Genomic DNA, 25,027 nt, shown 5'->3' with positions numbered 1-25,027 from the left:
ACCTTACGAATTTGTGTAGAAAGTTATTTAATTAAATCTAATAAATAATTTAAATTTTATTAGCTGGCAAAAACCCTCTAGCTGAACCCTCCACGAGGGTGCCGGCTGGGCAATGGACGTTGCATTATCCCGGCCGAGGATAATGCACTGTCGCTTGCCTTGCCCGGGGTAATGCAGTGTCTAGCTAAGGCTATGGTCCATCGTCTTCCCGATCTAAAGTCGGGGGAACTGAACCAAGGCGATGGCTAGAGGTGCCTGGCGGCCAGGCATAAAACGCTAGGGGGTGGTCCCCCCGAAAAACATTAACCGGTATGGACCTTCGGGCCAAATATGGAGGTAGATAAGGAGCAAACACGGGTTGGGATGTCAACCCAAACGTCGGTGGAAAGCGTGACTGCTACCACCGGCGGGCACGGGGAGGAGCAATCCTCTCTGCGTGTCGCCAGCGGTCACACCTCGGGCATGGCGGGAGCAGGTCATGTCAGTTGTAATACTACTGCCACAAAAACGACGCGTTGCAGGGTGAGCCGCACGGGTGCCGTTGTCGATGCAGACTCGGAACTGGAGAGCGTGCTATCCCTTAGCAAGACCGAAGAGGAAAGCCTTCTCCGCTCGCCGGAACCAGGTACCAGCTCCCTGCGTAGGGAAGGGCCGAAGCGTTCCAGGGAGGGGATGAAGGCAAAAGCTCAGTATAAGGCGGCCCTCAAGTTACTGAGCCGGCTCCAGGGCAAGGCGGATATCTCCCAAAAGGAGAAGTCCAAGCTAGCCTGGGCTGAGCAACGGGTACAGGAGGGCCGCGAATACTACGCGCAGCTGCCGCAGATGAAGGCAACAAACGGTGGACTCGCCAACAAGGTAGAGGAGATGTTGGCCACCAAGAGGCAACGCTCGATCGAGAGTGCTGCCAAAGACACTCCGGCGAGCAAGCGGCAACGCGGGCCCAAGGTGGCCACCCCCCAGCCGAAGACGAGGAAGCCGAGGCAGAAGGCCATGAGCGAGGTGTCCAAGAGACATCTCATTGTGGCCTTGATCGATCGCAGCGATGAGAACGGGAAGATGACGGCGGCGCAGTGGAAGTTAGTCCACGCGCAGCTCGTCGAGGCACTGTTCTCGCGAATGGAGGAGGACCCTAGCGCTCCCATGCCCACGTTCGATGGAGCGGGATGGCTGAACGGGGTCAAAATCCTCAAGTGCAATGACGACCCAACGCGGCAGTGGCTGGTGCAGAAGGTGCCCCTACTGGAAGCTCTGTGGGAGGGGGCCAAGCTGGAGGTGGTAGACAGGGAGCTGATCCCGTCCATACCAAAGGCGAAGGTGCTCTTCCCATTGCTGTCCAGGGGGAGCGAGCACTGAAGCTGCTGCAGAGGCAAAATCCGGACGTGCCAACGGCTGATTGGAAGGTTCTGCATGCCGGTAGCCCACTACCCAACGAGGGGGGCCAGCACGTGATCCTCCAGATCAGCAAGGTGGCGGAGGACATCCTGTATCCCAAGTTCGGGAAGATGGCGTGGGGCGTAGGTAGCGTATACCTACGGCTGAAAAAGCGCCACCCCGAGGATAAAGATGCGCACACCCTCCAGGCAGGCGAGGTCGAGAAGGACCTAGGTCTGGAGACCATAGTGGAGGCCGCCCAGGGTCTTGCGCTGGACGGCTCGGAGGAGAAGGAAGACGGTGACGGTGACCTGACAATCATAGTCAACCCGTCGTGCGAGGTTGAGTTAGCCACCCATGACACTAAGGGTGCTGCAACTCAATCTCCATAAAAGCAAGGTAGCGTCGGCGGAGCTCCTCATTGCCATGGAGCAAGGGCCCGCCGACATAGCTTTAGTCCAGGAGCCGTGGATTGCGTCAGGCAACTCTGTGGCCGGACTAAAGTCCTCAAATTACAGCCTTCTCTACTCAACATCGGTAAGCAGGAACAGAACCGCCGTACTCGTACGGAAGGGAATCCATGCTCATCTTATGTCTCATTACAGCACGGATGACCTGACGGTGGTGATGCTGGAGAGCGAGGAAAAGCGCCTAATGGCAGCTTCCTGCTACATGGCACACGACAGGCCCGCCCCGCCGGAAGAACTTAGGAGTCTGGTGACAGAAGCCGGCTCCAAAAATCTCCAACTCCTCATCGGTGCAGACGCCAACGCCCATCACAATGTGTGGGGAAGCCCTGACACCAACGATAGAGGTGAGTCACTCCTAGACTTTATCTTATTCACTAACTTAGATGTAGCAAACGTGGGGGAGGAACACACCTTCGTGGGTCCCACCTCGTCAAACGTGCTAGACCTAACTCTTGTCACGGGAAAGAGTACCTTGGTATCTGACTGGAGAGTCCTCGAAAGACCATCCTTCTCAGACCATAAGTACATTCAGTTCAAGTGCGAATTCAAACACTCTTCGAAGATAACAGTCTATAGAAACCCGCGAAACACAAACTGGGTAAAGTTTAAAAAGACTGTTACTTCGAAGCTCGCGAATCCGGGCTCAGTGAAATCCGCGGAGGATATAGAAAAGTCCCTAAAGACCCTATCCAACGAGTTACTGAACGCCTACCATGCATCGTGCAAACCCTCGAGAACGAAGAGGAGGTCCAAGCCACTCTGGTGGAACCGAGATCTCTCTCTCCAAAGGAACAACCTCAAGGAATTCTTCAAGATCGCCAAACAAGCGAACGAAGAGATTGTCAATGAGGAATATAAAATCCTACTTAGGAGCTACAAGAAGGAAATACGTAAGGCACAAAGGAACTCGTGGAGAAACTTCTGCTCCAGCATTGAGAAAGTGCCCGAAACCGCTAGGCTCCGGAAGCTGCTCTCAAAGCAGCCCACAGTACAGAGCCAACTAAAACTAGACAACGGACAGTGGACAGAGGGCAGTAAAGAAGCCCTAACAGCACTAATGGAGGCGCACTTCCCTGGATGCACCGAGGTCACTGACGCCAAGGAGCATCAGGACCTAGCAACTGAGGAACAGCACCCCCCAATAGGTCTGTTAACCACTAAGAGAATCCACTGGGCCATAGACTCCTTCGCGGCCATAAAAGCACCAGGACTGGACGGGATATTCCCAGCCATGATGCAGTTGACCAAAGAGGTTATTACCCCATGGCTCTTCGCAATATACTCAGCATGCCTAAGTACAGGCTATATCCCCATCCAATGGAGAACCTCGAGGGTTGTCTTCCTCCCTAAGGCAGGAAAGTGCAGCCACGTGAGTCCCAAGGATTACAGACCGATAAGCCTTACCTCCTTTCTACTAAAAACACTAGAAAAGCTGTTGGATTTACACATCAGGAATGAGGTAGGGGGACTGATGTCAATAAACCAACACGCCTACACCAAGGGGAAATCAGTGAAGACGGCACTACACTCGCTAGTAGCCATCATCGAGAGCGCCCTTCACAACAAAAAGTATGCTTTGGGAGCATTTGTGGACATCTCAGGAGCATTCAACAACGTGGCAACACCCACAATAACAAGTCGCCTAGAAGCGAATAACATACACCCTGCAATCAACGTCTGGATCAAAAACCTCCTAAGTTGTAGACGGGTGCAATCGGAGTGGGGCACCGCTTCCATGGTAAAGGGGGCACACAGAGGTACACCTCAAGGTGGAGTCCTATCGCCACTACTGTGGAATTTGGTGGTCGACGACCTCATTAAGAGATTTGAAAGGAAGGCCCCAAAAATAACAGCCTATGCAGATGACATAAGCATACTTATTACGGGTGTATGTCCATCGACCCTCAGCTCCATAATGGAACGTACACTCAGGGAGATACGTGAGTGGGCGGAAGAGGTAGGACTCAACGCGGACAAGACGGACCTCATCCTCTTTACCAAGAGGTACAAGGTACCGATATGGACCCCCCCGAAAATTGACCAAACTAGGCTGACTCCAAAATCACAGGTGAAATACCTAGGCACAGTACTGGACAGCAAGCTGGCATGGAGGCCCAATGTAGTGGAAAGGGTGAAGAAGGCAACCATTGCGCTTTATGCATCCAAGAAGATGCTCAGCAGCACATGGGGCCTGTCACCTGCTCTAATGCACTGGATCTACATCTCGGTGGTGCGACCAACTCTGCTGTATGGAGCCTTAGTGTGGTGGCAGGCTATTGAAAAGAAGACATACCATAAGCTTATGGAAAAGACTCAGCGACAGGCTCTGCTCTGTATTACAGGGGCGCTGAGGTCAACCCCAACAAAAGCACTCGAAACTATACTCGGAATCGACCACCTGGACATTCACGCTCGCCTGATTGCGGGAAAGGCAGCACAACGCCTTATAGCATCAGGAAACCTATCCATACAAGGATACGGGCACAGTTCAATTGGCAGGGACATGACCAGATCAACTGATTACATGACCCCCCAAACTTGCCTTGACGTCAAAACAACCACATCTTTGGGACCTGAAGACTGGAAAATTGGAAGGGACCAAACTGAGCACCTCAATATATACACAGACGGCTCCAAGATGGAAGGAGGAGTAGGAGCGGGCCTATACTGTACAGACCCTGAGATAAGGCTGTCGTATAAGCTACCGGACCAATGCAGCATATTCCAGGCAGAAGTTTTTGCCATCGGGAAGGCAGCGGAGGTCGCTCTCCTAACAGAACGAGCACACGATGCGGTCAACCTATTCGTCGACAGCCAAGCGGCGATAAGATCCATGCAGTCGTCCGCGGTCAGTTCCAGAAATGTCTTGGCGAGCAGGGAGGCACTAGATACCCTAAGCACGACAAAGTCAGTGCGGATCTATTGGGTTCCCAGCCACCAGGGCATCGAAGGAAACGAAGCGGCGGACGTACTAGCTAAGGAAGGCGTCGGGCTGGAGAATAGGAGAACCGAGAACGTGCCTGTCTCCCTCAGAACGCTGCAAGGCGATCTAGAGAAGCAGGCTAGAGCACAGACTGATAGCAGGTGGAGGAGTACCACCACCTGCAGAACCTCGAAGATAATGTGCAAGGAGCGCAACGAGAAACTTAGCCACTTGACTGCACCTACCACGAAAGGACTGTAGATTGCTAGTGGGGATACTAACAGGTCACTGTCTGGCTGCTGCACATGCAGCAAAGCTAGGCATCACCAACAGAGACAGTTGTAGGAAATGTGAGGAACCTGGGGCTATCGAGACCCTGGAACATCTCATCTGCAACTGTCCGGCTCTCTCAAGGGCAAGGAGGAGATACCTGGGCGCCCCAGTGTTGGCATCACTGGAAGATGCCTCCAAAAGGACGCCACAGGAACTGCTGGCCTATGCTAAAAACACCTCGAATCTCGGGGACTTTTAAAACCACATTAACACTCCCGCGACGGTTCATACACCCCCCCATCCGGATAACTAAGGACCATATTGGCCTATGCGTGGCCCCGCTGAGGGCCGTCCGGGTTAACCTAACCTAACCTTTAAATTTTATTTTTTATTCTATTATTTGTATTTATTTGTTCTATTATTTGTATTTATTTTCTTTTTTTGAGTGAATTTGCTAATATAAAAGTTGCTTTAGGCTGAATGGCAACTCTGCGCTGCGCCTTTTTTTTTTGAGGGTGAATGGCATAATGCCATTCCTCTGTTGCGTTTTTAGTGCGTGGCGTTGGTTCGATAGAATTATACACAATTTCTGTCACCTCAATTGAAAGTTCTGATACAGGTATCTGCTTAAAACGGCCAAAAATGGATACCTGCTTCTTTTGCGGCGCCGTGGACGTAGAGCAGTCCGCAACGGACAGCTATAAAAAACTTTTTGCGAAAATGCCGTCGTCCCAAAAAACAATTTCCGTGGTGCTCACGCATCTGGCGCACTGCATAAACACAAGCATTAAATTAGAAGCAGACTCAAAACTTTGCCCCCGCTGTTTCGCCGAGCTGTCTGAATACGATACCATAATGGTAAATTTAATGACCACACAGAAGCGGCTAACGAACCAGTTAAAGGCAGCATTGAAGTCCGAGCTTGAATGTGCAGATACTTCGGAGGATTTGGTGGTCGAAGAAAAAACACTAGAGGATGCCGACGCCGACGTCGATGCTGAGGCCGAAGCATTGTTTGTGGAACTAGTCAAAGAAGAAGACGATTCCGATGCAGACATTAAACAGGAGTACGACCATGAGGAGGAGGACGAGGAGGAATTCCTTTGCGAAGGCGATGCGGGGGAGTCGGAGAGCATGCATGACAAATCCGATCTAGATGAAAAGCCACTCAAGAAACGCATCAAGCAGGAGTGCAGCCAGTGTGGAAAATTTTACAATTCGTGGTACCAAATGCAGAAGCACATCAATGAAGACCACTCGAATACGCAGAATCATATCTGTCCCATATGCGGCATCATACGCCGAGATGAGGAATACCTCGAGTTGCACATGAACTTGCATGAAGGAAAGACCGAGAAGCAATGCCGCTATTGCCCAAAGAGTTTCTCCAGGCCCGTCAACACTCTGAGGCACATGCGCATGCACTGGGACAAGAAAAAATATCAGTGTGAGAAGTGCGGACTGCGCTTCTCGCAGGACAACTTGCTCTACAACCATCGGCTCCGCCACGAAGCCGAGGAAAATCCCATAATCTGCAGCATTTGCAATGTGTCCTTCAAATCGCGGAAGACATTCAACCACCACACGCTTATACACAAGGAAAACAGACCCCGTCACTACTGCTCCGTTTGTCCCAAATCGTTCACTGAACGCTACACCCTCAAAATGCACATGAAGACCCACGAAGGCGATGTTGTCTATGGGGTCAGGGAGGACGCTCCGTCAGACGACCAACAAGTGGTGGAGGAGCTTCACGTTGATGTGGACGAATCGGAACAGGCCGTAACTGTCCTCATGTCAGACAATGATGAGAATAGATTTTGTTTGATCTGCAGCGCCAGCTTTGAAAATAAAAAGGAGCTCGAGCACCACTTACAATTTGATCACGACGTCGTTCTAAAATAGACTTCGACTTGTACTTTAGTAATATTCCCTTTTTTGTGCAACTTAACATAATAAACTCATGTTAATGAAATCAAAAAGCAATGTTCTCGAAGAGATAACATTCGATTTTCTAGATTCTGTGGAACATATTGATATTGAAGGTATAACAACTTTTGATTTTCACTTTTAACGTTTCAAATTTTGTATTCCGACCACGTTACAATAACTCGACAAAGAGCATTTCAATCTTAAGGTTACTCGTTCTCTTGAGAACGCAGACGTCCGTTGGGATTCGTTAGACGGATCGACAGCTGCTTGGCGCGCTCGACGATTTCCTTGCGCTTCTTTGAGGAGACGGCGTGAGCGATCTCACCGCAGTAGACGCGGTTCTGCATAAGCAGGACCTCCAGCTCTCGCACATTGTGCACCAGGAATTTCTTGAAGCCAGTGGGCAGCATATGACGGGTGCGCTTGTTGGAGCCGTAACCGATGTTGGGCATCAAGTATTGGCCCTTGAAGCGACGACGCACTCTGTTGTCAATACCCTTAGGCTTGCGCCATTTGTGCTACAACATAAAGACCATGATTAGGATATTTTTTTGTTTTTCACTACACTACACTACACTATATTTTATTTTACTAACCGACAACTTGGCATAACGATCCGACTGGTGACGGATGAAGTGCTTGGTGCGCTTCTTGATGATCTTGGGCCGGTACGCTGGGCGAATCGTCATTTTGGAGCTGGAATTTGATAGTTGAGACCACTCATCAGTATCTTGATTGAATATCGCGATTTTTATTTATTGTTTCTTCCTGTGAGAAAATGTCAACAAAGTTTGGTTGACATTTTATTGAGGATGCCATGAAAATATAGATTTAATTACTGCGCCAGTGTCTTGCTTCACTGTTACTGCATTTATTTAGCTTATAAGGAGCCAACATGTTACTCGGATGCCTAGGAAATATTCAGATTTAATAGCAAAAACGAACCGCTAATTGTAAAGAGCACGTCAAAAAGAGAGAAAAGGGATGTGAAGTTGGCCGCACTACATTTTGACAGCTCGAACAGAGTTGTCTTCTGGCTATCGATAGTGGTAAACAATAATTTTACCAATTCTTGTAAGAGGTACATCTTTTAAAATGCCATGTTACAATTAAAATTTCAATTATATTGTTTACAACCACTAAAACCACTGTACAATTAGTTTATTACATTTAATCTTGTATCGATATATCGATTCTAAAACTATCAAACGATATACAGACAATTCGATAGCACGTTGCATTCCTAGTCGTAATACCGTGGTTCTTTATTATATAATTTAGTAAAAAATCAAAACAAACAAATCACACGCCGAGTGTTAGGTGTGCGGAGTTACCACTGTAAACAATGGTAGCGAGGTGACAATTGCACACATTATCGCACCAGCCACTACAGTAGCAACATGAAAGACGATGATGACTCCGAGGCACAGAATGCATACGCAACAAAAAAAACAACAACAAGAAGAGCACCACCACCCACAGCACTAAAGCTGGGTGTATCATCTAGCCATGCGAGCATCTTCACAGAGCGCTTCTTTGGCGCCTTCCAGTGGGAGGAGTTCGCCTGCGGATGCGGAGCAGCGTTTGTCAACATTTCCGCCACATATCCCATCTACAAAATGATCTTTCGGCAAATGCTTCATGGCGTGCCCATCAAATCTGCCTTCGGTCAGCTGCGGCATGAGGGGCTTAGCTTTCTGTACCGAGGAATGCTGCCTCCATTGGCACAGAAAACCATTTCGTTGTCCATAATGTTTGGCGTGTTTGATGGCACGAGGAGATATCTGGTGGAAGACTATCGCCTGAATGACTACGGTGCCAAGGTGATTGCCGGCGTAGTGGCGGGTAGTGCTGAATCCATTCTCCTGCCCTTTGAACGCGTGCAAACGCTGCTGGCGGACTCGAAATTCCATCAACATTTCTCCAATACCTCAAATGCTTTCAGGTGAGAGCCGCAGCACTCGCAATATAGAAGCAATAATATAGCAAATAATGAAACGCGATATTTGAATCCCTATCCAGATATGTAGTGGCCCATCATGGATACAGGGAGCTCTACAGGGGTATAGAACCAGTATTTTGGCGCAACGGACTGTCCAATGCATTCTTCTTTGTGCTCAGAGAAGAGGCCAGCGCTCGGTTACCCAACAGGGCAAGTACTTTCCTTTTTTGAATAGCACGAAGTACTGATTCTTTCCCACTTAGAAATCGGTGTCCAGCAGAACTGCCCAGGAATTCATAGCAGGAGCCGTCATCGGTGCCAGCATCAGCACAATATTCTACCCCCTCAATGTGATCAAAGTATCGCTGCAAAGTGACATGGGCCATCGGTCGGAGGGCAGTTGGCATGCATGCAAAAGAATTTATCGCGAACGCGACAGCCGCATTGGGAATTTCTACCGCGGCTGCGCCTTCAACACGGCACGTTCCTTCATCAGTTGGGGCATCATGAACACGGCCTACGAGAACCTGAAAAAACTGATGCACGAGCAACCGCAAATACCACAAATGCCGCACACATCTCCGATATCTTCAAGTAAGTGAGGTGAGGCGAAAGGAGGCTGCATTATGTATTAGGTTGCATGTACTCCAAAGCTGAATGTACACACACACAAAACTCTGTTAATTCTGCCTTTTAGCTAGCAAATTTTCTTTCGTGTTAAGTCTCTTTTAAGTCGCCTATGCCGAGAGGCTGAGATTTAGGTAATTATTGTACATACACACACATCCTATAAGCCAAAATGTTCTGTGTGGCTTTTGTCAGCATTTAAATAAACCCAACCCTACTACAAGATTACAGTTTAGTTAGGAAACAAAAATTGTATATACTAGTATATGTATATACTACTAGAATCCAGTTGAATATATAACTAAATTGTGTTGCACATGCAGTGTGCATCGTGTTTGCTAGTGACGTTTGTGATTCATTGAAATTACTAAACTACGAAAAACAATTACTCTGTGAATTTAATGTTCTTAAATAAAAGTGTATTTGTAATTATCGAAATCAAGCACTAGCCTATATATATATATATATATATATATATATTTCAGCATTACAATGTCATCTTTGAGCACCTATTGCTACACCTACATCTAATTTCTACCCATAATTCTCACATATCACAAATTACGAAATGTCTCTTGGCCCCCGCAACGCAGCGCCGGGACCTAGCGTTTCCTCAGCGAGCTGCGATATCTCTGGTAGAAGTCCTCCATTGCCCTGTATTGGGGCTCCAGAATGTCGGGTATTTCCTTGTCCAAAGATGCAAAGTAGACCATCTCCACGGAGCAGCTGCCCCGCAGCTGCTGCTCATAGCGACGCAGTTGCTGAAAGAAGCCCGAGTTCGGCCGAACCTGCGGACGAATGGACTGGACGTGCGTGTAGGCTTCCCGCAGGCTCATGCCCGCATGCTTTATCAGGTAGGCCAGGCAGAGGGAGGCCGAGCGGCTGACCCCCGCCACGCAGTGGATCAAAGAGACGCCCCCATTCAGACGCACCTCCTCAATGAGGTCGGCCACCTCATCGAAATGCTTCGCCAGGTCGACCTCCGAACGGTCCTGAGCATTCACGCGCAGGTACAGAGGATTCATCACGCTGGATAGGGGAGTGTCCGGCAGCTCAGGGGCCACATTGATGACGCAACTCACTCCCAGCTTGTCCATGTAGGCGGGCACCACAGCCGCTGCCCCGCACAGGATCAGGGAGGGGGTTAGGCGCGACAGTCCTGGGTAGGGTGTGCTGTTCTCCGCCCCCGCCTGTGAACTGCAAATGAAACAACAAAACAGAACCATTATTAATGTGGGTAAACAACCTCATAAAAACACCAAAAAAAAAACAAAAAAAACATTTCTCATTCGAACAAAGGAGAAGCGAACAATTTGGTGTTACGCGAAATAGAAACATCGCATAAACAAATGGAAGGTACTATCTATATCTTTTTGCGTATTACCGTGCAGGCTTTCAGCCTGAAGCATCCCAGCCTGCGTAATTTTGTGAATGGGAACTTAAACAACACATCCCCCATGCCATCCCGGCCCATCCCATCCCAGCACAGCACAGCAGAGCAGAGCACCTACGCAGTACGTCATCGTTTTTTAGCTCTACAAAACAATCATTTGCTAAACACATGTATAGGTATTTGTGTATCCACCTATACACTCGTACAACTCGAAAATTGTTTATAATTAGTTCCTTGGAGTGCATATGAAAATAGAATCGAAATATTTGGCGAATGGCTAAACAAAAAGATCAGTCATCGCATCTGCTCGGCCAGGGAGGGGAGTCTCTCGGACTGTCCTCCCCGTTTGTCAGTAATGCAATTACATCTCAATAATTGAAATAAAGCCATACCATGGCACTATCCATCAGATCAGATCAGCTCCTCTCCTCTTCCCCTCGGCTGTCAGCGGAGATCAAATGGAAAGGTGCCCAATTCTCTTTGGCACCACCTTCCTTCCTGTTGCTGCTGCTGCTTCTGTCATCGCCCTCCAAAAAGGCTGCCCACTGAGGAATGTAAATGTGTAAAATCAAAAACTGCACTTATTTTTAGACCCCACCAAAATATGTATACCCTTTCAACGGGTTGGCCATCTCTGGGCATCTCTCTAGCCTCTCCCCTCGCAGAATCGAGTCTGAAACGCTGGTGGCTGGTTGTAAGAGTATGGCCAGGGTCTGTGCGACGGTGCGTGGCGAATTTTTGTTTCGTTTTATTATATGTTTACGGCGACTTCTCGTCGTCATTAAATAATAATCACAAATTCCGCTGGCAAGTGGCCAATATTAATCATCGGTCACTTTCACTAGAGCAAACCACTGGCATCGTCGAAAATGTTTTTTTGATTTAAAAATAAGCGAAATTAAAATATTTCGCACCGACCAATGATTTTTTGCAAAAATAAAAAATCCAAAAACACATCAGCGGTTTCATTTCCATTATTTATGTATCTGTTCCAATCGAGTCAAGGAATTTCAGATCTCTTGGGTCTTGGCATTCTTAATCTCATGGGGATAGGGAAAACTAGGCTAATCACATATGCTATCCTAAAGTTAATGTATTAGGCCTTCTCTATAGACCTCGCTATAGTCTGGATGGGTACTCATCATATTTTACCTCTTGGCCAAACTCTTGCTTTGCATGATATTTCGACTGCCAAAAATAATGAGCATTGTGACAGAGACGAGACCTGTAGACCTGTAGACAGACCTTCCCCCAAGATAAATGACTAATTTCAAGCAATTATGGTGTCCTTGAATTCAATTGTCAGAGTCAGGGGCTTTGATTGAGAAGAATGCCAAGAATGCGGCCCCTAAAATATATACTACTCAAGCAAAATCAAAATAAAGTTTGCATTGCATTCTCGAAGAATTCATTCGATATATGGATGATTTCCTCGTTGAATAAATAGGAGAATAGTAGCAAGAAAAGGCAATGTGCAACATGTGGTACATCGGCATTCGGGTATGGAATTTAGTTCAAAGAATGAAATGAGTTTATAAAAATATATGTTCACCATTCGGTGGGTGCATACATAAGTTGGCAGAACACTCCAAAGAACACTACTTCTACAGACAAAAATGAAAAAACTTTTAGATTTGTAATTCAAATTTCAAGCAGTGTCGATACCGTTACGATACGTTTTGCGCCACAGCAAGTGGTGCACTCCCAGAGTCGCAACAAAAAAAAGGTTGCGTGACATAAGCCCGACCTTGACTTGTGTTTTCCGTTAAATGTAAGCTTAAAAAATATACACATATGTATATATATCTATAGGTATGTATGACTCACTTTTTGCCATTTTCGCTCTCAATATTCTCTTTATCATATGCGACGACCACCTTCTGAAGTACATTGTTAATTCCTCCTCCGTTGCCGGGAACGAGTGGAGCAATTATTAGCTCCTGCATGTTTATGTTTATATTGCGAACGAAATTTCACGCCACTTAATAAAAGAATTTACGCTCCGCAATCAACAAATTCCACAGATTCCAGGCCAGGCCGAATGTGAAAACTATTTGGTGCTCTTCTTTCTGGTTCGGCCTCTGGCCTCTCGTGACTCAGTAAACAAATGAAAGTTCTGAGAGATTCCGACGGGAAATTATTGTTTTGGCTTGATGATGTTGGCTAGATGATGTTTCTCTCGCAGCGCAGACACGACTGAGCACAGCCAACAACAAATGCTTTTTTTAAATAAAGCAGTCCATAGGTGCGTAAAGGTGATGTGTTTGTGGGTGTGGGTGGAAATGGTAAATTGGCGCCTGCCAACAAACCTTTCACCTGTGGGAACGTTGCCAACGCTTAAATGGGTGATTAATTGTAATTCAGGTAGGCCAAGCATATATTAAATTAACTAATTACCTTCACAAATATTTTAACACTGTTATTTCTATTCACAATACAGTTTGAAAAGTTTTGTTTTTGAATAAACGACGATAGCTAAATTTGAAATTCGATAGTCAACAAGAATCGACCAAGTTTGGTCATACTAATAGCATGTACACACTGGCTTATAGCGTTTTGGCGGATACAATTTTCGATATCTATAGAAAAAACAATCAAACGCCGGAGCAGGAAAACAAGGCAAGTATTTAAATCAAGTCAAGTAGAAAATAGGTTCATTAATTGGATAAAATTATGTGGGCATGGCTAAATGTTCTATATTGGCCGAAAAAATGTTGACGCGGATTGAGCAACATTTTGCATACCATGGAGAAAGGGATGTTATAGAATTGCGAAAAAGTTTGTCATCTCAGGCTCCAATGAATGCAGAAACTAGTCAGCCTCTGTTTTAAAGCTATTTCAACGATATTTTGAAGGTTGTGGTCTTCTTACAGAAGCCAAGGGTATCGGGATCAGGATATGTATAGAAAAAACTAATCAAATGCATGAATACGTCTAAAACATATCAGTTTGAGATAATTTCTTTATAAATTACGTCTTAAAACAGATTCTTCATATTATATTAACCAAATAGGGTATACCCTATTTTTGTTTGAACCTTGCTGTAGGCAAAATACAATACATGCAAGTACTTAAAAGTAGTTGATCTTGTAGAATATGTATTCATCAATGGTCTAAAACTATATGGGCAAAGCTAAAGGTTTTAGTTAGTGAGCATTATTCAACGGAATATCAAAATTTAGCAATAGGAACGATTTTTCTCTTACGTTTTATTACGTTTATTTGTTTGACCATTTTCGCTAAAACCTCTTTTAACGCAAAATGCAACAAAAGCAAGTAGTTAAAATAAGCCAGTTGAGTAGAAAATTGATTCATTAACCGTATAAAGTTATAGGGGCATGGCTAAATATTCTGTATAGCTAGTAATATTGCACGGAATATCAAAAACGAAGAATATGTAAAATAGAACTTGAATTCGTCAGTATATTTACGGTATATATATTCGATAAGTCCGTCCGATTAACCCATTGTCAGCCAAGGGAGTATTTTATTATTCGACCAAAAATAATAGAAATTGAATTATTTTAGAGCAGTTCAGGTGAAAGATATCGCGGTTTTTCAGAGAACTTCAGAGAAAAGGTGGAATGGATCTACAAGAAGAATTTACAATCAGCAATATTTCCCGCCATTAACCTCAAGTCGTTAAACTGTTTAAAAAGAGGGGGGTTAAGAGGGTTAAGACAAATCCGCGGTGACAGACGACGCCAATTTTTAGCTTACAAACTAATTTCAAGTTTTTCCTTAACATTTCGGCAAAAATGGGTAAAGAAAAGATTGGAAAATCGTTCAGCATTAACGATTTGGTGTTTGCCAAGGTTAAGGGCTATCCGGCATGGCCAGCAAAAATCACAAAGTATATCAACAAAAAGTACAATGTTTACTTTTACGGCACGGGGGAGACCGCCAATATAAAAATCGAGGACCTCTTCCCATATGTTGAGAACAAGGAGAAATTCGCCACCGACAAGAATATGAAGCGAGCCAAGTTCAGCGAGGCAATGGACCAGATTGAAAGCGCACTCAAGGGGGAGGACTCGGCCCCGATCGATTTATCAAACCCCGATGATGGCGGTGCCGACGAACAGACCTCGGCCACCGAAACACCCATCCCGTCGAAGAACCCAACACCAATCGAAGTTCTAACTCCGACTTCTGAAGCCGCCGAGACTTCTGCTGCGGATGCTTCAAGCGTCGCAAACAGCAGCACTCAAAAGAAAGCCGCTGGCTCACGTAAGTCTAAGGGAGCTCCGAAACATGTGGACGGAGACTCCGAGGAGGCCGGCACCGATTCGGCTGACGGGCCACCGCCGCCAAAGCGGCGCGTCCCACCGGAAGGCATAGCTGCGACATCGACACCACCACCAGCAGCCAACTCCAGCTTGGCCAAGAAAACAGTGAAGAAGTCGAAGCCAACCGCTGCGGTGACACCTATTCAAAAGCGCTCGCGCCCAGCTAACGTAAGTTTCACGCAAAAGTCATACTCGTGCAACATTAATATGGGTTTCCTTCACACAGAATAAAGAGAATGACCTTTTGATGGTATATATGCCGACAGCCAAGTGCTTGGGCATCGACATCAACTACAACAAGCCGGAGAGATTCGAAAGTGCCGCTGCGGAGCAGTCCTGGATTGATAAGTCACGCAATGAGGCCTACGACCTGAAGCTGAAGCTGGAGTCGGGGCAGCTCGATCCCGACAGCCTGCCCGGGCGCATCATCATTGAGCCAACTCGGAATGAGATACCCAAGCAGGAGGCCGCGCGATTTATTGAGGAGATCATCGAGCACGAGGACGCTCTGTTCATGGAGCGGGACTTCATTCAGCTCTCCCAGCAGCTGCGCGAGTGCCTGGGACTGCGCCGAGCCAATGTGGGCAAATGTCTGGAGATACTGGACCAGTTTAAGGACGTCGAGTTGACGAAGCTGATGCTGCTGCGCAATCCAGAGTGCGTGGACATAATGCGTCGTTTGCGCAGATATGTCGGCAACCTGGACCTCTGGAAGATGGACTACTCCGACGAGGTCGAGTTCAAGGAGAAGGCCCAGATCATACGTAAGGTGTCCTCGACCATATACGACGGGTTCAAGAGCCTCTTCAACTCGGCGTCGGAGGAAGACAACTTTTGGATGGAGTTCTGCGAGAAGGTTAAAATCTACAAGAGCTATACAAAAAACGTGAATGAGAACCTACGCGTCTCGATGAACGAGCGTGGCTACAACAGTCTCGTTGATGCCAAGCAAGGCAATATCCCAGCTACCGCTAAAAAAGATTAAAGTAAAGAATACAGTATAATGTTTTAGCGCCAGTTACTACTCCATAATCCAACGATATAATAAGGTAAAACACTCGCACCCGCAATACAATGAATTTTGCGTGTCTGTATTCGACTATAATGAATTTTTTTAGTTACTCCTAAGCGGCTGAAGCTGAAATCCAGCACAATTGATCTTCAGCTCCAGAACACGATGAACCCAACAAACAACACAAAGCTAAGTTCTATTGTGTAATCGATCAGATTACAAAAAGTAGACTCTTATTTGAAATAACTTCCTTATTTGCCTTCATTTTCGACGACTCTCGATGTGAAATCATCTTCAATTTATTGGATAAATGGATGGGTGAACCATGAACATTCACATCTTTGGATCCGTAAAATTTTATTTACTATGTGTGTAGAAATGTTTGATCAACAATGAATAAAGCTATAGATGATACATACGTAAATTACTCGAATAAACAATCTTTTTCGTTTATCTGGCCAGACCTCTACCAATCTACTGTTATTGAAGGCGACCCGACACGTGTTTCCTAGCATGCGTACTGTCTGCTGCTGCTTCTGCTGCGAGCGCTTTACTTCTGCCTTTCGTCTAGAATCAGCGTAGTCGGCATCCGCTGCTTTTCCTTCTTGTCTTTTATCTCGTGTGGGTCAGGTCAGAAAACGCTGCCTCTAACCGAAGACTGTTTTTACCTGCACGTAAAATAATCAAGGAATCTGCGTGAAACTGCGACCTATACGCAGTACAGTGAAGCAACCATTAAGTGATCATTGATAAACAAAATATTTCATTTTTGATTTCATAATTAAACAATTAAAATAAATTGAGCAATGCCTTATTTAAATTCATTAATCAATCAATCGTTCCTTGAAAGTGGCCACCTGCTTGCAGCACATGTACATAGTATAGTAGATCTTAATAAGCTAATAGTATAATAATCAGTGCCCCTCCTTGGCATCGCCTATGCCGTCTGGCAGAATCGCAAACATCGCCTCCGACTCGGGCAGACAGGGGGAATCGTAGATCTTGCAGATGCGCGTCTCCCCCTTGCCCTTTCGCAGATAGAGTCGAGTGGTGGAGGCATGCGCCAGAATATGCCCTCCCACCGGCTTCTTGGCGTCAGCGACAAACATGCCACCACCGCCGTCCAGCTGGGCTGTCACCTGGTTGGTGATGACCACAGCCACCCCGAACTCGTCCGCCAAGCGCTGAAGCTGCCGCATGCACAATCCCAAATGGTTCTGCCGGGCGGCCAGCTCGCCCCGTCCTATGTAGTCCGAACGGTAGAGGGCCATGACGCTATCGACAATAACAGCGGCATATCTGGAGGTTTGGGAGCAATAAGGAATTAGGATTCTTTGGCCACGATCCCAGATGGATTCCAGATGCGTACATACCTGGTTTCAAACAGCATGCCCGCAGCCATTTGTAACAGTTTGGTTTGCTGATCGCTGTTGTAGGCCCGGGCACAGGAAACGTTGTCCAAAACCTCGGATTCATTCAGTTTGAACCTTTGGGCAATGGCCGAGAGACGTTCCGTGCGGAAGGTGCTCTCCGTGTCTATGTACAGGCATTTGCCCTCGCCTCCCTTCTGGCTGATGGGCAGCTGGCAGGTGACTGCCAGGGTGTGGCAGATCTGCGTCTTGCCACAGCGGAACTCCCCAAAGATCTCAGTAATAGAACCCGTCTCGATGCCGCCGCCAAGCAGCTTGTCCAACTCCTTGGAGCCAGTCGTCAGCATAACGACATCTGCGCGCATCTGATGGAAGGTACGGGCACTGAGAAAGCCAAGCGGCACCATTTTTGAGGCTTCGGAAATGATTTGATCCACCTTGGACCCACCGAGGCCGGGAATGGCCAGTAGGTGCTTGCGCGTCGCGTTGGCCACAGCATCCACCGTGTGAAGGCTTGCCTGCTGCAGTAGCTTTATGTCCTTGGCAGTTATACTGCCGCCCTATCGTTGATTCGTCAATAAATAAATACAGCTTATGATTTGGTGCAGCTAGATCTCCGATCGACAGCAACTTACAATCAATTTCGTGACATTTAGTGGGCCATTCTCCTCTTCCTCCACCGAATTCGTCAATGCATCCATTTTGGCCCCAATGTACAAGTCGACAACTATATATCGAGTCTCTTTTTTTTAAATTCTCAATTTCTGGGTCAAAATTTCGTCAAAGTGAAGCGCGGGCTGTCCAGAGTGCTAGAGGTGGAATACCATCGATTAATTGTATTCGATGTTTAACAGTAAAACATCGAGGAAACATGATGTTTAGATATCATTTCAGTTAAAAGTACCGTACGTAGCTTTTTCGTTCAGAAATATGATACAGATTAAATTAAATGTGAAAACAATATTGATGACTGGCGAGATCAATCAATATCGCGTGAATCATGAGTGACTATTATTATTTTGATGTCAAACTGTGAGTGGGACAATAAACGACAGCTCCTTGTCTATAATATAATCATTTTTTCTTTTTTTAGAAAGCTCCGCAACCCCGAGGCTATTATTTTCACACCCATCTTCTTTCGTAGCTGTGTTCTAAACGCTCTAGAGAGTTTCTTCGGCGATCTGGGAGGCAAGACCAACATGGACATTGTTAAATTTTGTGACAAGCAGCAGCGCATTGTTTTCCGTGTGCCCGAAGAGTTCTTTGAGCGGACCCGAACCGCACTGTCGTTGATAGGCCACTACCAGGAAGTACCTTGCCACTTTCAAGTGATAGGCACCTCTAAGACAGCTCTAGACTTCGACAAGGATATTTCCGAAAAAGCAGCTCGGAGATGTTGAAAGTAAGCCAACGTCCTGTACTCCAGCTTCTGATCAACGATCTGACAGACACTTCCAATTAAAATGTATAGTTCCCACAGTTTCGGCATGTTAAATCGGTTACATTAAACATTCACCATTAGATTTGAATTATTTTAAAATTAAGAAATTGTTTTCCGATATTAAATTCTGCGCGTTTTAGCTGCTATCTATCGCTGGCTTCACTATCGTCTATCGCTGTCTACCTATCGCTCCTATCCAGCTGTTTGACACAACGTGAAAAGCAAAAAATTACATAAAAAATATACGCCGGCATTAAACAAGTTTTCAACCGAACTTTAATGAATAAGGAGTTCCCCCAAGCGTGTTCGGGAACATCACAGCGCCAACCAAAGAATGAGAGATTCCCAATACCTGGATGTTAAGCTGTAAGTAGAAACACGTGCATCTTTCGTAAATAATGCAAGTGACATTGAATTTACAGAAAACTTCGTGACACCGAGTCTATTGTATTGACGCCTGGCTACTTGATTGGCTGCATTCTCAACTCCCTGGAAAGCTTATTTGGAGAAATCGGAGGCAAGACATCGCTGGATATTGTGAAATTCAGTGCGGCAGAGCGACGACTTATCTTGCGAGTGCCCCAAGAATTCGTTGAGCGCGCGCGTATTGCTGTTACCTTAATAGGCCACTACCAGGAGGTGCCTTGTCACTTTCAGGTGCTAAACGCGTCAAAAAATCAGCTGGACTTTGATAGCAAGAACGACGAAAACGTCGTCAGACTTTAGTGAAATTATTCGCAGGGAGGCATTAAGATGTCATTTTCATTTTGCAAACAGTTCGGCAAGGACAAGGTTATCTTCGTTACCAAGGAAGACCATGCGACTCCAAGCACAATTGAGCTGCCGGCGCCAGAGCCGGCTGAGGGCGTAATCACAAAGGACGGCAACATTAACTGGAGCTGTCCCTGCTTGGGAGGTATGGCCACAGGACCGTGCGGCGTTGACTTTCGCGAGGCATTTAGTTGTTTCCAGTACAGCAAAGCGGAGCCCAAGGGATCAGATTGCTTTGAGGCCTTCACCAAAATGCGCGACTGCTTCCAGCTATATCCCACAGTCTACAACAAAGCCAATGGCGGCGTCGATGATGACGATGACGATCCTCTGGCTGAGGCTTTACCCGTTGACACTTCGACTGAAGTTCCAGTCAAGGAGGATCAGCCGGCCGACAGTGGGGCACCTGCTCCACCCGCTGAAGATGTGCCGTCGCAGACCAGCTCGGCGGTAGAGAAGGCTCAATAAGACAACATTTATGATTACTATGGAAATTTCTGGAAAAAATAGAACATGCCGAAAGTCCCTAAAAAGATTCTCCCTTAAAAATAAAATATTTTGAAAACATTCTTATATATTTATTTTCACAAAAACATCGATAGAAATATTTTCGCTCGTCCAATAAAAATATCGTCTACAAATATATTATCAAAATATATCGATGCATAGATATATTAAAATTACATCCCTAGCTGACATATAAACACGTAAAAATATTAATTTCGTGACGAAAAATGCCGTAAGCGCATTGTAAAATGCATAAAGTGCATATAAATCTCAGATGTGAGATGTTAAATCGCGAGTTGAATATCAAGTCCGTGCAGAACTTCAAAGTGCAATAATAATACTCGAAGTGCCATCAAAATAACCTTGTGCTCGTGTCAGCAGTTGTTTATGATCAGAAATAAGTAATTGACGTGCAAGAAATAAAGCAAAACTAAGTAGAAAGTCCACTGGGGGCATTAAATAATAGCAATAACCCAATATCTCAAAAGTTTAAGAGGAAAATACAGTGACTGTGACTGTGAATGTGAATGTGTTAGTGGCACCAATCGGGCACAACACAACACAACACGCACACACATACACGCGCATAGAGAATTTCAGCTAGTTTTCATAAAACATACACATAAAAAAGTAACAACAACACCGAACGCGATAATAAATAAAAAGAAAAGAAAAGAACAGCAACAAAACAGCAAAAGCAACAACGAAGAGTCTCAAAAAGAGACTGGGGAAAACACTCCGATAACAACAAGAAAACTAAGGGAACAACAACACAGTCAAGGAACCACCACATTCTCCACATCGACAGATTTTGAATGCTGCTGCATTTTGATCATTGGAGACAAAATGGTTTCGTTAATTGCTACAATCGATGCGGCAGCGGAGGCGCAAAAACAGCGTAACGCCGCCGCCCCCGCTGCTGCTGCAGCTGCTGCTTCTTCGAGCATCTCGGCTACTGGCAGCGCGCTAGCCAAGGCTTCTCCAGGATCAGGATCGAACCTGACTGCCAGCGGCAAGCCCAAGGAGAAACGCAGGTGAGTCCCCAGCGTCCCGCCCCATCACCCACCAAGCGGATGTCTTTAAATCAGTTGCTTTTGCTATTGCATAAGCTCTTGCTTTCTTTTTCTCGCCGCCGCCGCTGCTGCTGGTGCGGCGTCGTAGCGGTCGCCTTCTATTGCTATCGTCACGTTTTTTCCTCTCGTTTTTCTGCACAAGTACATATTTGAAAACTGGAAGTTGTAGATATGGGAATTGAATGGAGGCTATTATCAATCGGCGATCTATCGATCTTGACTGGTCCTGACTGGAAGGTCGTTCAACTGGTAAACAGGTGGGTGGGTGGTGGTACGTCCCTACCGATCGTTGTCATCCGATAAGCATCAATTTTCTACGGAGCGGATAGGATAGGAGGATGATTTTCCTATCGCGCGTCCGTCAGTGGCTGCTGACGAACGATCGAAAACAAAAACAAAAGGGGGGGAAATAATAGAAAACTAAAACCAATCATCAATCACACATTCGACTAATTTTGCATTTGCGATAATTATACAAGCTTGTGACGCGAAGGCAGGCCGAGTAAAAGAGAACGCAATGACCGAGACCCCTGACCTTGAACGAGCGCAAGACAAAACTGAAATCGCTATAGTATCAGTTTGCACGTCATTATATGATACGATATACCAATCCAAAATCGCACTTTGGAAGCGGAAATACTCAAGGAGGCAGCACTTGTTGCTCGCCAAGGAGCAACGGGGTCCTGGCTTTATTTTTAGATCATTGTTCTGTTTCTCTGCCTCCTGAACCGTGATTTGGACTATTTTTATCACAAGAGAAAAAGAAAAACCTGTTGTGTTCGATTATGTCGATCCACGCAGCCCAACCAGCCCTCACTCCACTGAATACACATCCATACCGACCTAGTACATTGTAAAACCAACCTGTTTTTCCCCGCGTGCTTTTTCTTTTTTCGTGTGTGTTTTGTTTTCGACTTCTGAGGCCTGCCTCCTCCACCTGGCCACGCCCCTCTTAAAAGTTTACTTTGTTGATCGCATAAAATGTTAAGTTTATGTTTTATTTAAAACATTTACACTCGACCAAATCGTGGGCTCCGGCCTACGTGACGTGAGGCTACTGGAAACCCAATGCAAAGTCAATGCAAAGCTAAACTCTGAAAAGCTGAAAAGCGGTTCTATAGCCAATTGGAAACTCTGCCCCGCTTCGAAGAAACCCAGTGACCGACTGCCGACTGCGGCAGTAGTTTTCCCCATTCATTCCGAACTGGTTATCGCACATACACCTCCAATTGACTTACTATTTGCCCATTGTTTTTAGTGAAAGCTAATGGAAGTCTTTAATGGAAGCTAAGGGAACGAGCGTCAATCGATTTCAATTGATCGAAACTATCAACTGTCGATGACCGAAGCATGCACCAGTGCAGCTCTGATCTCGACCTTAAACGCAAGGGAAGTATGTATAAACATGGAATGGGGTCCAATCGAGGGGGGGGGTGGGGGGAGACGAGAATTATGTATATAGAAATAGTTTGTTTGAATTCGTTTAAACGCTTTTGCCAAGGTATTCAAAATAAACAGCAAAGACAAGGCGCAGAAAACGACGCATAAAACTTAAAACAAAAACAACTCAACAATAAATAAAATTCCAATACCAACGCACAAAAGTAAAACACACGCACACACCATACAAATGCCACGCACATACATGCATACACACATATGTATGTGTGTATTATAATATGTACATATACATGTACATGTGCATACGTATATTGTAAAATATTTAAATGATATGCGCTGTTGTTGTTGCTGGGCCGCCGCCGCAGCAGCAACAGCCTCTGTCTGGCCAGCGACGACCTACTTTTTGCGCAATCGAACTAAAAATGAGACGACACGGGGAGGGAATGGAGGATGGAATCAGCCCACTGGATTGTGGAGTGCGAGTGAGAGAGAGGCGTGCGAGGTATTGTTTGTGTCCCGCATTAGGTCTTGTGGAGTTTTTGTTGTTGGTAATTTCCTCGTCTTCTCGTATTTTTTGTTCGGCTTCTGTTTTTGTTGTTGATTTTCTCGGCTGCTGCTGCTCTTTTCGATTAAATGGAACCTTGTGCAGCGGCAGAGCCAGCGATGATGCAGTGGCAGAGGAATTGCCTTTTAATCTCCCTGTCCCTCGGGCCATTACGCTTCGTATCAGAAGTTTGCTACGCACACACGAGGGCAAGCGAATGAAAGAAAAGGAAAGGGACACCCATCCATGAACCGATCGCTATGCCTGCTGTTGTAGGGTATCTAAACTTCGGCCCCACATCGCAATTGGCGTAAGATTTGTGGTGTAAATTATGATTCTTTTTTTCGCTGGCAGGGAAAGTTTATTATTACCTACTATATACATATGTATGTACATATGTATGTATGTCTGAAAATGGACCATAAGATGTACAAAATTGCGCAAAAATACGTTTTTTCTGATCATTCAAAATTCGAGGGTTGCCTTAAGCCCTGCATTAATCCACAGCATTCATCCAATCACAGTTACACTCATGCCCCTTTAATGCGTTCGAGAAATCGTTTTGTGTGTGCGTGTACATGCATATTGTGCACACACAACATTATTGCATACACGGAGATCGGGGTGGTGCATGTCCAAACGTGTATGTTCGTGTATGCGTACACCGTGTGTGCGTGCTTTAAGAGTGTGTGTGGCCTGCCCATAGACGGCTTACAGTGGGACAAATAAATTAATGAAATAATGTTATATGTATATCCTCTGATCCTCTGAGATGAAACTTTAATGATACATATATAGGTTTCCATTGAATAATAAATATATTAGGAGTGACTCGACTCCAGGGTTATGCTGCTTTCAGCCATGACTGACAGCATTGCAGCATTCAGGCAAACATTCAGGACGGACCATATAATTTCCCTTAGCCGGAGACGTTGGGCTCTTGACCCCGGGCTGTCAGTCCCTACCCCCCTCCCGCCCTTCGGTTATAATTTTAGTTTTCGTTTTAGTTTTAGTTGCGATGCGATGCCGCGTCGCTGCTATCTCGTTGTTTCACTTTCCTACTCGCATCATGTTTGCAAAACTAATTTAAATATTTAACTATATTATGCTCTATAGATAATTATAATCTGGGCTCTCCGCCGAAGCAAGAGATTCGTCAGACGACACGCCCGTCCCGGCCCGGCCCGTTCCGGCCCGTCCGAGCGTCCGTCAAAATATTTAGTCATTGTCTTGTTGCTGGATGGTGGATGGTGCTACTGCAGGGGGGTGAGTCATGCCACAGACAGCTCCATCCTGGCAACAGCTTCAACCGAGGAGATCCTTTGGGGCTTTTCCGGCCACGCTGCAAAGTATGCTACGCGGCGCACGGCGCACGGTGCACGCTGCACGGAGGCTCTTAATTATCAAACGGACAAGTGGCGTGGACTGATATTAGTTGTAATTTATGTGCCTCCAATTTGAATTCGCTACCGAACCCCTCCCCTGCCCATCCGCGACCAGGCGGCGTTATCTCCCTGAACGGGAGGGCGGGTGGTGAGCGAGCTTCCAGCTCCACTACGGAATTCTGTTCTGTTTTCCATTCGTTTCGGTTTCTTTTATCTTATCGGAGTCGCGCAGTTGTCCGGATAGCGAACTTCTGCCTGATACGAGCAGAAAATCTGACATTAATGTCAGACTCTCTCCCTCTC

The 25,027-nt window shown here is 46.1% G+C and overlaps 10 protein-coding genes across 12 annotated transcripts in view; 7 read left to right on the top strand and 3 right to left on the bottom strand.

The window, feature by feature from the left end:
• The first annotated feature begins 5,575 nt into the window (after nucleotides 1-5,575).
• Nucleotides 5,576-7,023, top strand: LOC108156416 (serendipity locus protein delta). Its single transcript, XM_017287863.2, has one exon. The coding sequence runs from the start codon at nucleotides 5,680-5,682 to the stop codon at nucleotides 6,940-6,942; it is 1,263 nt and encodes a 420-aa protein (XP_017143352.1). The 5' UTR covers nucleotides 5,576-5,679; the 3' UTR covers nucleotides 6,943-7,023.
• Nucleotides 7,024-7,098: 75 nt separating this feature from the next.
• Nucleotides 7,099-8,013, bottom strand: LOC108156419 (60S ribosomal protein L32). The gene is made up of 3 exons (XM_017287866.2): nucleotides 7,915-8,013; nucleotides 7,566-7,665; nucleotides 7,099-7,487 (listed from the first exon to the last, which is right to left on the bottom strand). The coding sequence occupies exons 2-3, from the start codon at nucleotides 7,656-7,658 to the stop codon at nucleotides 7,176-7,178; spliced, it is 405 nt and encodes a 134-aa protein (XP_017143355.1). The 5' UTR covers nucleotides 7,659-7,665; nucleotides 7,915-8,013; the 3' UTR covers nucleotides 7,099-7,175.
• Nucleotides 8,014-8,190: 177 nt separating this feature from the next.
• Nucleotides 8,191-9,761, top strand: LOC108156417 (solute carrier family 25 member 51). The gene is made up of 3 exons (XM_017287864.2): nucleotides 8,191-8,914; nucleotides 8,992-9,121; nucleotides 9,175-9,761. Exons 1-3 carry the CDS (start codon nucleotides 8,370-8,372, stop codon nucleotides 9,511-9,513), a joined length of 1,014 nt encoding a protein of 337 aa, XP_017143353.1. The 5' UTR covers nucleotides 8,191-8,369; the 3' UTR covers nucleotides 9,514-9,761.
• Nucleotides 9,762-10,014: 253 nt separating this feature from the next.
• LOC108156418 (dual specificity protein phosphatase 18) lies at nucleotides 10,015-13,145 on the bottom strand. Its single transcript, XM_017287865.2, has 2 exons — nucleotides 12,759-13,145; nucleotides 10,015-10,735 (listed from the first exon to the last, which is right to left on the bottom strand). Exons 1-2 carry the CDS (start codon nucleotides 12,875-12,877, stop codon nucleotides 10,141-10,143), a joined length of 714 nt encoding a protein of 237 aa, XP_017143354.1. The 5' UTR covers nucleotides 12,878-13,145; the 3' UTR covers nucleotides 10,015-10,140.
• A 1,446-nt stretch (nucleotides 13,146-14,591) lies between these two features.
• LOC108154916 (PC4 and SFRS1-interacting protein) lies at nucleotides 14,592-16,656 on the top strand. Of its 2 annotated transcripts, XR_001775016.2 has the most exons (3): nucleotides 14,592-15,388; nucleotides 15,447-16,269; nucleotides 16,339-16,656. XR_001775016.2 is itself a non-coding variant. In XM_017285375.2 (2 exons), the coding sequence occupies exons 1-2, from the start codon at nucleotides 14,690-14,692 to the stop codon at nucleotides 16,203-16,205; spliced, it is 1,458 nt and encodes a 485-aa protein (XP_017140864.1). In that variant the 5' UTR covers nucleotides 14,592-14,689; the 3' UTR covers nucleotides 16,206-16,656. The 2 variants fall into 2 exon arrangements, 1 of the variants encoding a protein (XP_017140864.1); XM_017285375.2 differs by having other exon boundaries at nucleotides 15,447-16,656.
• Nucleotides 16,657-16,972: 316 nt separating this feature from the next.
• Nucleotides 16,973-18,431, bottom strand: LOC108154917 (DNA repair protein Rad51 homolog). Its single transcript, XM_017285376.2, has 3 exons — nucleotides 18,238-18,431; nucleotides 17,606-18,162; nucleotides 16,973-17,531 (listed from the first exon to the last, which is right to left on the bottom strand). The coding sequence occupies exons 1-3, from the start codon at nucleotides 18,301-18,303 to the stop codon at nucleotides 17,147-17,149; spliced, it is 1,008 nt and encodes a 335-aa protein (XP_017140865.1). The 5' UTR covers nucleotides 18,304-18,431; the 3' UTR covers nucleotides 16,973-17,146.
• A 34-nt stretch (nucleotides 18,432-18,465) lies between these two features.
• Nucleotides 18,466-19,176, top strand: LOC108154919. Of its 2 annotated transcripts, XM_017285379.2 has the most exons (3): nucleotides 18,466-18,634; nucleotides 18,696-19,004; nucleotides 19,074-19,176. In XM_017285379.2, exons 1-2 carry the CDS (start codon nucleotides 18,603-18,605, stop codon nucleotides 19,000-19,002), a joined length of 339 nt encoding a protein of 112 aa, XP_017140868.1. In that variant the 5' UTR covers nucleotides 18,466-18,602; the 3' UTR covers nucleotides 19,003-19,004; nucleotides 19,074-19,176. The 2 variants fall into 2 exon arrangements, with proteins under 2 accessions (XP_017140868.1, XP_017140867.1); XM_017285378.2 differs by having other exon boundaries at nucleotides 18,470-18,634; nucleotides 18,696-19,146.
• A 31-nt stretch (nucleotides 19,177-19,207) lies between these two features.
• LOC108154921 lies at nucleotides 19,208-19,793 on the top strand. The gene is made up of 2 exons (XM_017285380.2): nucleotides 19,208-19,409; nucleotides 19,466-19,793. Exons 1-2 carry the CDS (start codon nucleotides 19,378-19,380, stop codon nucleotides 19,767-19,769), a joined length of 336 nt encoding a protein of 111 aa, XP_017140869.1. The 5' UTR covers nucleotides 19,208-19,377; the 3' UTR covers nucleotides 19,770-19,793.
• Nucleotides 19,778-20,381, top strand: LOC108154918 (mitochondrial intermembrane space import and assembly protein 40). Its single transcript, XM_017285377.1, has one exon. It carries the CDS (start codon nucleotides 19,797-19,799, stop codon nucleotides 20,280-20,282), a length of 486 nt encoding a protein of 161 aa, XP_017140866.1. The 5' UTR covers nucleotides 19,778-19,796; the 3' UTR covers nucleotides 20,283-20,381.
• A 105-nt stretch (nucleotides 20,382-20,486) lies between these two features.
• The window catches only part of LOC108154915 (protein similar), a 64,315-nt gene continuing 59,774 nt past the window's right edge, over nucleotides 20,487-25,027 (top strand). Inside the window, exon 1 of the mRNA XM_017285374.2 lies at nucleotides 20,487-21,355. Coding sequence (XP_017140863.1) covers nucleotides 21,168-21,355 — 188 coding nt within the window. The 5' untranslated portion in view covers nucleotides 20,487-21,167. The remainder of the gene's footprint in view (nucleotides 21,356-25,027) is intronic.

The sequence above is a fragment of the Drosophila miranda genome, chromosome 2 (genome assembly GCF_003369915.1).
Source record: "Drosophila miranda strain MSH22 chromosome 2, D.miranda_PacBio2.1, whole genome shotgun sequence".
NCBI classification, from domain to species: domain Eukaryota; kingdom Metazoa; phylum Arthropoda; class Insecta; order Diptera; family Drosophilidae; genus Drosophila; species Drosophila miranda.
This window is presented reverse-complemented; position numbering and strand designations above follow the sequence as displayed.